Source organism: Chenopodium quinoa, unplaced genomic scaffold, assembly GCF_001683475.1.
Source record: "Chenopodium quinoa cultivar QQ74 unplaced genomic scaffold, ASM168347v1, whole genome shotgun sequence".
Classification (NCBI taxonomy): domain Eukaryota; kingdom Viridiplantae; phylum Streptophyta; class Magnoliopsida; order Caryophyllales; family Amaranthaceae; genus Chenopodium; species Chenopodium quinoa.
The window spans coordinates 2700052-2711091 of NW_018744662.1; the positions used below are offsets into that span (position 1 = coordinate 2700052).

The 11040-nt window shown below is 33.3% G+C and overlaps 1 protein-coding gene across 3 annotated transcripts; it reads left to right on the forward strand.

The window, feature by feature from the left end:
* The first annotated feature begins 714 nt into the window (after window positions 1–714).
* Window positions 715–9938, forward strand: LOC110702044 (tricalbin-3-like). Of its 3 annotated transcripts, none has more exons than XM_021879684.1 (8): window positions 715–2334; window positions 3794–4035; window positions 4638–4656; window positions 6138–6343; window positions 6524–6732; window positions 8727–9165; window positions 9242–9374; window positions 9612–9938. In XM_021879684.1, the coding sequence occupies exons 1-7, from the start codon at window positions 1478–1480 to the stop codon at window positions 9328–9330; spliced, it is 2061 nt and encodes a 686-aa protein (XP_021735376.1). In that variant the 5' UTR covers window positions 715–1477; the 3' UTR covers window positions 9331–9374; window positions 9612–9938. The 3 variants fall into 3 exon arrangements, with proteins under 3 accessions (XP_021735376.1, XP_021735378.1, XP_021735377.1); XM_021879686.1 differs by having other exon boundaries at window positions 9620–9938; XM_021879685.1 differs by having other exon boundaries at window positions 716–2334; window positions 9651–9938.
* Window positions 9939–11040: the final 1102 nt, after the last annotated feature.

Genomic DNA, 11040 nt, shown 5'->3' on the forward strand with positions numbered 1-11040 from the left:
TTATTTTTATTGAACTTATACATTTTTGTTGAGCTGTAATTAATTTTGTTAAATTTGAATTATTTTTAATGATTAAAAATTAATCTTACTGATTCGTTGTTGTATTTGTGCTTTATAATTATGAATTTATAGATGAAAACTTATTACTACCTCCGATTTTTTTTTTAGTTGCAACTTTGGATATTTTATATCTCTCAAATAATACCCCAAAGTTGCAACTAAAAAAAAAATCGAAGGTAGTATTATTGAATATTTTTGTTGATTTTGACTTATAGGGACTATATTGACAAGAAATAGACATAAAGGTACAATGAGATTTCTTATTTATGGATAAGATTATTATTATTATTAAGTGAAATGAAACTTTTATTTAGAGATAAATAGATTATATAAGTACAACTGTTTGACCTTTTAATTAAAGTAAATTCATCAACAACGATCTCACCTTATTGCATACCAAACAAGTATCAACATTTGTAAATTTCATACACTAAAGATGTATCATGCCATTTGTATCAATAATACTTAACTTTCTATTTTTATTCCACACTCATTAAACTTCATAATTTTTAAAAGGGTAAAGAAGAATACTTTAACTATTGCAATTTAGATACTTGGTAAAGAGATCCACACCACCATTCACAATTGTTTGATTACCAAATCTCCACAGTCTAAACTAGAGCGTGTTTTTTTTTACTTAAACTTAATATATAGCTCTTTAATTTTCAGGTTGATTAAATATGATACTTATTTTTGTAAGACGAATATAACACACTCTAAAATTATCAAACCTCACAATGTAAGTTACAAGTCTTACAAAACGAGTTAATCATACCTTTGATTGGTAACCATAGAATTTGCATTCTGGACTAGTTGACTCTTGAGTGGAGGGGGAAACCTAATTGAAAATATTGACATGCACAAATATAGACCATAACTTTTGTCCAAAAAAAAAAAAACCATAAAGAGAGAAAAAAAGAAAAGAAAAACACCAACTAGAATAACGCCGACCCACGTGTAAAACCTTCCAAAAATCACACCAAAATACAAAATCAATTTTATTTTAGCAACCAAATAAATTTAAATAAAAATTACATAAATAAAAAAAATTATTATCCCAACTTTCCCACATTTGAGGCTTCAACCTCTTCTTGTGATTTCCACCTTTTCCCCACCACTTTCCAGTTTCCACCCTTTTCTCAAACACCCATTTGCTATACTTTCATTGGCATGCCGAATTGCTGTCCAATTGAGGTTTGCTTTGATTTATTTCTTGCATTCAAGCTTAAATTTTGAATCTTGTTTTCTGGGTTTTGGTGGGTTTTTCTTGGTTTTCTGAGATTTATAGTTTTCTGGGGTCTGTTAATTGTTCACCAATTAGTATTTAATTTGATAGAATTCATGTTTACTTATGCAATTGATGTTACTTTATGTGCCCATATCAAAATTAGGGCAACCCATTTGCAATTTATCATAAATGGTTTTGCTCTCTGCTTGTGCAAGCTCTGATTTTTCCCAAATTACCCGGGTTCCATTCCCGGTTTGCCCATGTAAAATCGGTCCGAGACGGGCGGTTTGTTTGAATGGAAGTTGGGATTGTGGTTTTTATTTGTTAGGGTTTCATAGAAGTAAGAGGAGGAGGTGTTTTGGGGAGAATTTGCATAAGAATGTGAGTAGGAATTGGGTTTTTAGAGCTTGTGCTGTTTCTAGTGATGGTGGGGGTACTAACTTTAATGTAGATATAGCTAATTCTGCTAGGAGAGGTGCTAAAAGTATTGTTCTAAGTCGGTTTTCGGATGGATTCGACAATGATGATGATGCTAGTAGGGATTTGTCACAAGAATCTATTCAATTGGGCTCGGGTTTTAACAATTTTCAGCAAGACCCGATTGTGGATAAGCTTAGGACACAACTAGGAGTGATACATCCTATCCCATCGCCTCCGATAAACCGTACTGTTTTCAGCTTGTTTGTGTTCTTCTTCTTTGTTGGGGTTGTTTTTGACAAAGTATGGACACGGTTAAAGAGGAAAAAGTCGGATGCTCAGCTTGCTTTGTGGCGGCAAACACCCTTGACTGGTTCGATGTTTTTTGAGAAGGATTTGCAGAGGAAGGAATCGGTGGAATGGGTGAACATGGTGCTAGGAAAGTTGTGGCAGGTTTACAGACCTGGTCTTGAAAATTGGATTATTGGTCTGCTTCAACCTGTTATTGATAATATAGAAAAACCAGATTATGTAGAGCGAGTGGAGGTGAAGCAGTTCTCGTTGGGAGATGAGCCCCTGTCTGTTAGAAGTGTGGAACGCAGGACTTCTCGCCGTGTGAATGATTTACAGTAAGTAATCTTAGCTTTAGCAATGTTTTTATGTTTTCTGCTTGTTACCATCTATCACTTCTGTTGTTACAGTCTTTAACTCTTATTCTGATAGAAGTTGGAGGGGAGAGAAAAAAGGTTGACATTGATATTATTGAGATGTTTTTCAAATTTGACTTTTACCTTTAAGAATGCCTGCTACAGTGTTGTTTATTATTGAGTCTTTAATCTAGTTTTGCAGTTTTGCTGATGAATCATCATTAACTTGTTGGCATGTTGCTTTTCACGTTCCCAATTTTGAATGTGTGTCGCAGCACCACATAATAATTTACCTGATAACACCCTTATCCCACTCCACCTCCACCCCCCAAATAAATAAAATGAGTAAATTGAAAATAACTTGGATTAGAGTGAATGAGAAGACTATTGTTCAGCTCTTTTGCCTAACTATTACCTTGTCATGCTGGTATGTTAAGAGGAAATAGTGTAAGGGCCTGTTCTCATACGTTGAAATTCAATTCAGTTCAGCTGTTGAGCTCAGCTCCTAATTTCCTTCTCTTATAAAATATTCATTTCAATTCAGCTCACGTCAGCTCACAGCTGAGTTCAGTCAATGAGAACATGCTCTAATACATACTTCCTTTGTTCTTTTTTTAATGACAAAATGTAGAATTTTGCACTTTTCATACATACTCATTTGACCTACATTTGTGATATATACCTTAGGTAAAATATAGTCATGTGGGATCTTTTTATATTCATCTCACTTCATACTATTTAAATATCAATTTTTTTTATAATCTTTAGAAAATGATAATTAGAGATATTGATGATATAAAAAGTGCATTGGCGAGCATGGAAGATGGAACTCCTAACGTTGCAATTATAACAAATGGAGTAAGTATGTCCGCGTATATTCCCGGAATTCATAAATATTTGCTGCGAAAACAAACTGTGTCACTGTACATTGGACTTTCTTACAGTCATTTGTGCGCTAGTAGATTTGAGCATTATAGCTAGGTTTTGGCTGGGTATTTGAGTTTTTTAAAATTGTTTTACAATTTTAGGCTTAGCTATAAGTGTACGCCCTCCCTCCTCTTATTAAGGGTTGCTGCTTCAGGATATGGGATGGTGACATGAGTTCTTACACCAATTATTATTGCTTTTAAATATGTAAATCTAGCCTAATTATTGGGTTGGTTGTGCATTACATTTTTGATAGGAAAATATAGGCGGAATTAAGGAATTGTTATTTAGGTTTCATAGAAGTTTTATTTTATTTTTGTTTGAGTGTGTTAGCAAGTTTTGGGTGCGATGGTTGACATCAAGATTGTTTTTTTTTTTTTTAAATATTTGTTTTTGATTTTTTTCTGAAGGGTCTTTTCATGGATTCTTGTGAATTGGTAACTTTTTTGAAACCTTATAGATATTTATAACATTGCTCACTTAGCATTTCTGTATATCCTCTGATTCTATATAGGTACCAGATAGGACTTCGTTACACTGGCGGTGCTCGTATGCTCTTAATGCTCTCTTTGAAATTTGGTATTCTTCCCATTATGGTGCCAGTTGGTGTTCGGGATTTTGATATTGATGGGGAACTTTGGGTGAAACTTAGGTTAATACCCACAGAGCCTTGGGTTGGAGCTGTTTCATGGGCCTTTGTTGACCTTCCAAAAATAGCGTTTGAACTGTCACCATTTCGCTTGTTCAATTTAATGGGTAAGTCAATTGTGATCTGTGCTATTTTCCAACCAAGCCTAAGTTTGTCTCTTATTGGATGGGTTACTTTATGTGCTGCTAGAATAGGTTTTGGCTCAAAACGCTTGATTTTTATATTTGTGAGATGGTTCATCCATTACTCATTTGTTTTCTTTAGTTGTCATCTTTAATTTTGCACTTTCAAAAGTTGACCTTTCACTGCAATTTCTCTTCAAAGATGTCAACAAAAAGTATTAAGATTATGTTTGTAGATTTGTGCAAATTGTTTCTTTTTAATTTTTTTTTTAATATTACCTGTCTCGTATTATTGTTGACATTTTTACTTTTCATTGGTTGTGCTTTTTTGGGAATATTAATTTTATGGTATGTTCACACTAGTATAATCCTTTCTTCTTAATAAGAGCGCAAAAATATGTGTTAACATTTAAATTATATGTTGGGAGTAATTTATTTTATTCATTTTCTGTTGACATTAATGATTGTTAACATGATGGACAATCCCAAGCGATGTTAATTTTTGTGCTTATGTTGATACATTAAACTAGAGTTGCCAAATACTAACATTCTTATTTCTCTTGTCTGGACACATGGGGTGATACCAGCAATACCTGTCCTTTCAACGTAAGTATGAAACCTTATTTTTTTTTTTATCAATTTTGCTTGTAGGTTATTGAATCTTGATTCAACTCATTATGCCACCTCCCTTGCCTTTTCTTAACTCTTTATTTTATACTTTCTCATTCATAGTGCTTGTCAGTATTATTTCCATTTTTTGTATTTCACTGTTCATTTTGACTCTATTTTGAAACACACCTGATTCACAGTGTTTTCTCATATTGAAACACACCTCTTTGACTTTCTTTTATGATTTCTACATTAGGAATAATATAGTCATGTGGCTTGTCCCAATTGGAATTCTTAAGTTTGGATGAGGAAGGTGTGTTTAAAGACTTTGTAGTAATAGAATTGTGCGTTGCCGAGCATGAAAGTAAAACTCAGAGGGAATATTATTGTTGGACTCCGCAAAAGCACATAGTGCTAGACCTTTTTCTTTGGTTATTCTCTATCTGGTACATAATATTAATAGAGTATTTTTACGTTGGAATTAGTTGAGGTGTAAGATATAGAGAAAACTGTATAGCGATATGGGTATTGTTAAATAGTATGTCCTCAGTTCTTTTGATTCAACGTGGAGGGGATGCAAGGTATTTTAGGAGAGGAGAGAGATAAAATGAATGACCCATGTGATTAGGAGAAAGATAGAGAGCATCATTGATCAGATATAGTAAAGGAATACAATTTGATTAAAAGAGAACAGAGGAAGTCCGAACTAATTCCAATATTTGATTACTCTACTTTTATTATTGACCGTCTTAATCTTGTAATACTCTTAGAGTAATCACATAGTGATTAATCTTGTAATACTAAAAGAGTAAGCACATAATGCTCTTACAGCATTTTGTTATATTGTTTTGCATAAGACAACCATAATGTGCATTCTTAAGGTTGTGAGCCCTTACTCTCTTCCCATATAGGGGACTATCCATCCTCCCATTCATTTTTTCTTTTAAATTTCCACCCACTTCTCTAGATTGCTAGATGTTTCTAGCACAAATCTATTGTCTGCTGCTAGCCTGCTTTCTATATATTCCTTTTAGTTAAATTAGATATTCTTTTTCATTTTTCTTAGATCAAATGTCTATCAAGTAATTTGTTTGTTATCAAGAATCACATCCTATCTTATTGACTTAGTAAACACTCTAGCTTGATACATGTTATATTCCAATCATGGCAAGGAAGAATTCCTTTTTTTACCCTTATCACCAGATGGGTCCACTCATACTATTTAACAATGCTCATGTCTCTAAACAGCTTTCTCTCTATGGTTAGTTTCCTTAATTCTCATTATATGTGCTGTATAACTTAATAACTAAATCAAACACTTTTATTATATTGTTATTTTGTATTAATATATTTGTATTGAATCTTCAGTCATAATTATAAAAGCTATGCGATATGCTGTTTCTTTTGAGTATCTCTCTGCCTCAATTTGGCTCTGCACTCTAATTGTTTGTAACCTTTGCACTACTTTCTGTCAACAGCTTCTTGATAAAACTGTTAACTGAAGATTTACCAAGACTCTTTGTCCGCCCAAAGAAGATTGTTTTAGATTTTCAAAAGGGGGAAGCTGTTGGGCCTGTGCCTACAGATTTGAAATCTGGAGATGCTCAAGAAAAAAATAAAGATTCTGTTGGCGAGCTGTCAGTGACTCTTGTTGATGCTCGTGATCTCTCATATGTTTTATATGGTATGATATCCTCCTTTTTTTTTGGTACTAGTGATTTATTTGTCTCATAGTTTATGCATAATGCTAAACTTCAGAACTTGTTTCTTATTAATTCATTGGATTGAATATTACATGAATTTTGTTCTATTGGTTTTTGTCTGCTTTGCAAAAGAGTTTATCTTTTCTATACAAACAATTCAGGTAAGACGGATCCATATGTTATTTTACGGCTGGGAGATCAAATAATACGCAGTAAGAAGAATAGTCAAACCACTGTTATTGGACCACCTGGTGAACCAATTTGGAACCAAGACTTCAATATGCTTGTTGCTGATCCTCAAAAACAGAAATTGTATGTTGAAGTTGTGGATTCTCTTGGCTTTGCATATATGACAACTGGTACTGGAGAGGTAGCTCTCTTGTTCTTCTAAAGGTTTCTTTGTATTTGAAATTATTTTTCCTTTTTTTTTTGGTAAAATTTAAAGAATTGGAAAAATTTTCGCTTCATCATTATATTTAAGTGCCTTGGAATAATTTATTAGGTTATAGTCAAAGAGAAATTTTAAAGAGGCTCAAAAGTCAAAACATTTGAAGTGACTTAATTACGAATGTAAGAACTTCCTTGTTTGCGAATATGTAAGCAGTATGATAGTATCAATACCTAAAATATGTATAACGACTTAATACTGGGTAGTAGCAGATGATGTGGTAACATAATGGTCTATACTCTACAGTGAATGTCACTTTGTGCTTTTAAATGACCACGAAATGACGAAGTTGAACATCTTTTGCAAATTGACCTTTGTGTAATCGAACATGCTTTGCGAAACAGTTGTCGTCTGCATTGAACCCCTGGTTTGACTAATTCATTCAATGTTGATGTAGTTCATGAATGTATTTTGTTGTTTTTAACTTTTGAGTGATCAAATCTATCGTACAATACACAGATTAGGACTCAACGACCCATTCCATCTTGTGATTATATAGTTTTGATCAATATCATGATCTACTGGATACAACTAGGCATTTTCGTGTATTGGAGTCCTACAATCAGCTTCATAAGTCACTTAAGCAGTTAAGCTTGTCTTTAGTGGGTTCTGGACAACTGGTGTATATGTACATGTATGGTATTAGGCTATTAGCTTTGAATGAATCATTAAATCATTTTTCTTGCTTTTCCTGAATGTAGAAGATACGAAAAAGGCTTTGCTTAGATTTTATTTTCTATGAGAGAAAATTTGAGAGATTACAAGCACCTGGTAAAAGATGTAAGCTTGTATTTTTCTATAGAAGCTTATGATTTATGTGAGGTTATAGTCCAAAATTTTAACTTAGATTAATATTTTTCATAGCTGTTTCAGCACAGACCAGTCGTCAAGGATGGGTTGCCTTGCTCCCTCATAGAACTTATTAATAAAGAATGTCCTGATGCCATTGGAGGGGCCAACCAATTAGCATCAGGAGTGTTTCTGCCATCGTTTCATAGTTAATCCATAGAAACATTGACGTACTTTTGGAATCCTGATTCATTGTAAGGACCACAAGTCTGTCATATTTTGCTTGATATTCTTCCTTCCATAACCCTTTCTGAGTAAACCTATATTTCCAATTCCCCACATAACCCTAGATGCCCCTAATTAATGTAGATTCCCCTAGCAATTTCTGCTATCACATCCCTCTCTCTGTTATTCATACTATCTCTGAGAAAATGAGGCTGTGAACTTTCTTTCCTTTTTTTTAGGCTGTGAACTTGTTTGAGTGCTTTTCCTTGTTATAAAATTTTGTGAAAATTCTCTCTTTGTGATGTTTCCTAAAAAAAAAGACACTTCCTCTTCACTAGTTGAGGTAGGATTATAATTATACTTGGTCTGGTCTCCACCCTCCTCATTTCGTGTTTTTGTTTTTGTTTTTGTTTTTTTTTTTATTTTTTTTATTTTTAAATTCATATACTTCCTCTGTTTTCATTTATTTGCAACATCGCGCGCTTTTTAAGGAGGCGATTAAAGTTGGTAAATGATTGAATCTATCAAGATAATTTTAACAATGGAAATAGGGAAGAGTTAGGTACTACATGTGTAAATTGTTTCGATTAATTGGTCCGCTTACATCATCTATTCTCTTCCTCAAAGTGTGTGTCATGAAGGTTTGTTGCAAATAAAAGAAAACAGAGGAAGTATTAATCTCTTGCCTTTTACAAGAGAAGAAAAGTATTTTTCAATTATCGACACCTTTGTGGTGGAATTCTTATCCAAATATGATGGCGTTCCTTTTCCTCCTCATGTGCTTGAGTCATTGAGTGTGTATGCATGTGCTTGCGCATGGAGTTTTTTTTATTAACACTGACGGAATGGCCCAGAATATGGTGGGTTTATGATTTATTGCTGATACTGGGGCCGGATCTCAGGTTGATTTAAGTACTCTCCAAGACACAGTTCCAACAGACAAGATTGTTGTCTTGACTGGAGGTTGGAATTTGTTTAGAAAGAGAAAATGTGGTGAATTACTTCTCCGGCTGACGTATAAAGCATATGTGGAAGATGAAGAGGACGAGGGGACAAAAGCACAAGCAGCTAGCTCAATAATTTCAGATGATGATGGCTCTGATGCTGATGAGCCTGGTCTTAATTACAAGCAAATGTCCATGGGAGATAAAGAATCATTTATGGATGTTCTTGCCGCTCTAATTGTCAGCGAGGAATTTCAAGGAATAGTAACTTCTGAAACTGGAAATACTAAAGTTGGGGATGATGTTACTAATATAGGCTCTACCTCTCCAAAGTCTCAAGGCATTGCAGCTGAATCCGTTCCTTCTGGGGTGGATGGTGCAGCAGAAAATTCTAAAGGTAAGAATATATCTAGTGGGAAAAAGTTCATTTCTCTGGTATTTTTATCTAATCACTAAGGACTTGGCAATTGCAGGATCTGCGCTATTTTGGCTGGCTGTGATTACCAGTGTTGCAGTTGTAATTGCTCTGAATGTTGGCGGTTCAAGTATCTTTAATCCTTGATTTTTCCCAAGACGGCAATTCCCAAATTTTGGATTTTCATGAAGGTTAGTGATATCCAAATTAATCCTGGCTGAAGATGCTAAATTCAAGTTCATTTTCCTTCTACTACTGCTATGAAAAATGACATACTACTAAAAATATGAATTATGATGAGTTGTTCATGAGAAACACGTCTTATGGATAAGCATAACTAAATGAACTCTCATGATAATATCAAATGTGTCTTGATCATGATTCGTGAATATGCTGCTTATCATTTTGTATTTCTGTATCGTATTAAGTGTGTTAGGTTTCTGAATGGAAAGAACTGATATTGGCAGGCAGCAGCGTTCTTTAAAGGAGCAGATGGTGATTTCTTTTGTATACTGTCTGCTGAGTCGTTAATTATGCAAATTGATGTAATTCCAGTGAGTTAATAATTCCTTAGTCTCTCGTCATATAATAATTCTTTGTTTGGGGAATTTTGTGGCCTATCCCCTTGATCGGCGTTCAAATTGTAAATCCTAACTCCATCTCTCTCCTTTCTTTCTTGTAACTAAACTTTGGCTGCTACTTGTATAATTTAAACCACAGGTAGGTCAAATTGAAGACACTCCTATGATTTTTCATTCTATGGTGTAGATTGAATTGGTAGATTGTCAAGTTTAAATAATTTTCAGAATAAAGTATTTTTGAAAAGTACTTAGTAGATTTGAAATCGCAGTATTATTTGGGATTGGAGGGCGAATGGCGACGGATGCATCAGACTAAGAGGATGCATATGTTTTAGACTAGAACATCTTATTTTAAGTGTACAAATTTGAAATTGCTTTACAAATTGAATTTAGGTTTTCCAAATAAGAATCCAGAAAAATCATTTTAAGGAAAAGTTAAGAGAGGGATTATAAACAAAGTAATTCAAATCTCAAAATCATAAGCTATACATCTTTTTCTGTTTATCCCTTCTGATCTTTTTTCTTATATATTTCGTGCTCTTACCGTGCAATTGGTCTTGTATGGACCCGGTTTACAATAAATTATTGTAGACCCAAAATTTGACACTTTCAAATAATATAATCACATTCTGGATGATATAATCACTTTTTTAGATGATATAATTATCTTTTTGTGAGTCATATTTTGATCTCATATTAAACCATTTAATGAGATTATATAATTATCTTTAGGATGATAAAATTTAAAAATCATCTTTTGAATGATGTAATTTACTATTTGATACTTTTTATAATGATAAATTCACTTTTTGAGTGATACATTTACATAATAGTTTCAAGATGATATAATCACTTTTGTAATAATATAATCACATTTCGTATGATATAATTACATTCGTATAGTAAACTAGAAGGTTGGGTCTACAATAAGTTACTGTAGACCGGGTCTATTCTAGTCTTATAGCATTACCATACTTTATTGATTCTCACTTTTATTAGAACTTCATTGCCACACTGTAAGATTAATCGCTAGTAACGTTACATCTTAATTTCAACAACTTATAAATAAATAAATAAATATATATATAAAAAAAAACCGCTAGTATAAATCATGCCTTGGATTAGGGTTCAACGTATACTTCATATCGTAATAACATATTGACATTGCTATAATGTACTACGACTCTACGAGTATTATAATTTCTGTAAAAAAAAAAAAAAGTTTCAGGTATGTATGTGAGTCTAGAAATCTAAAGTGAAGTCCTCAAGTTGGACG

What these genes read in the sequence shown, in the direction of transcription:
- LOC110702044 (XM_021879684.1), top strand. Translation starts at nt 1,478, where the DNA reads ATGGTTTTGCTCTCTGCTTGTGCAAGCTCTGATTTTTCCCAAATTACC. An exon ending in CGCCGTGTGAATGATTTACA is followed by an intron (nt 2,335 to 3,793) that starts GTAAGTAATCTT and finishes GATTCTATATAG; the next exon opens with GTACCAGATAGGACTTCGTT. An exon ending in TGACAACTGGTACTGGAGAG is followed by an intron (nt 6,733 to 8,726) that starts GTAGCTCTCTTG and finishes GCCGGATCTCAG; the next exon opens with GTTGATTTAAGTACTCTCCA.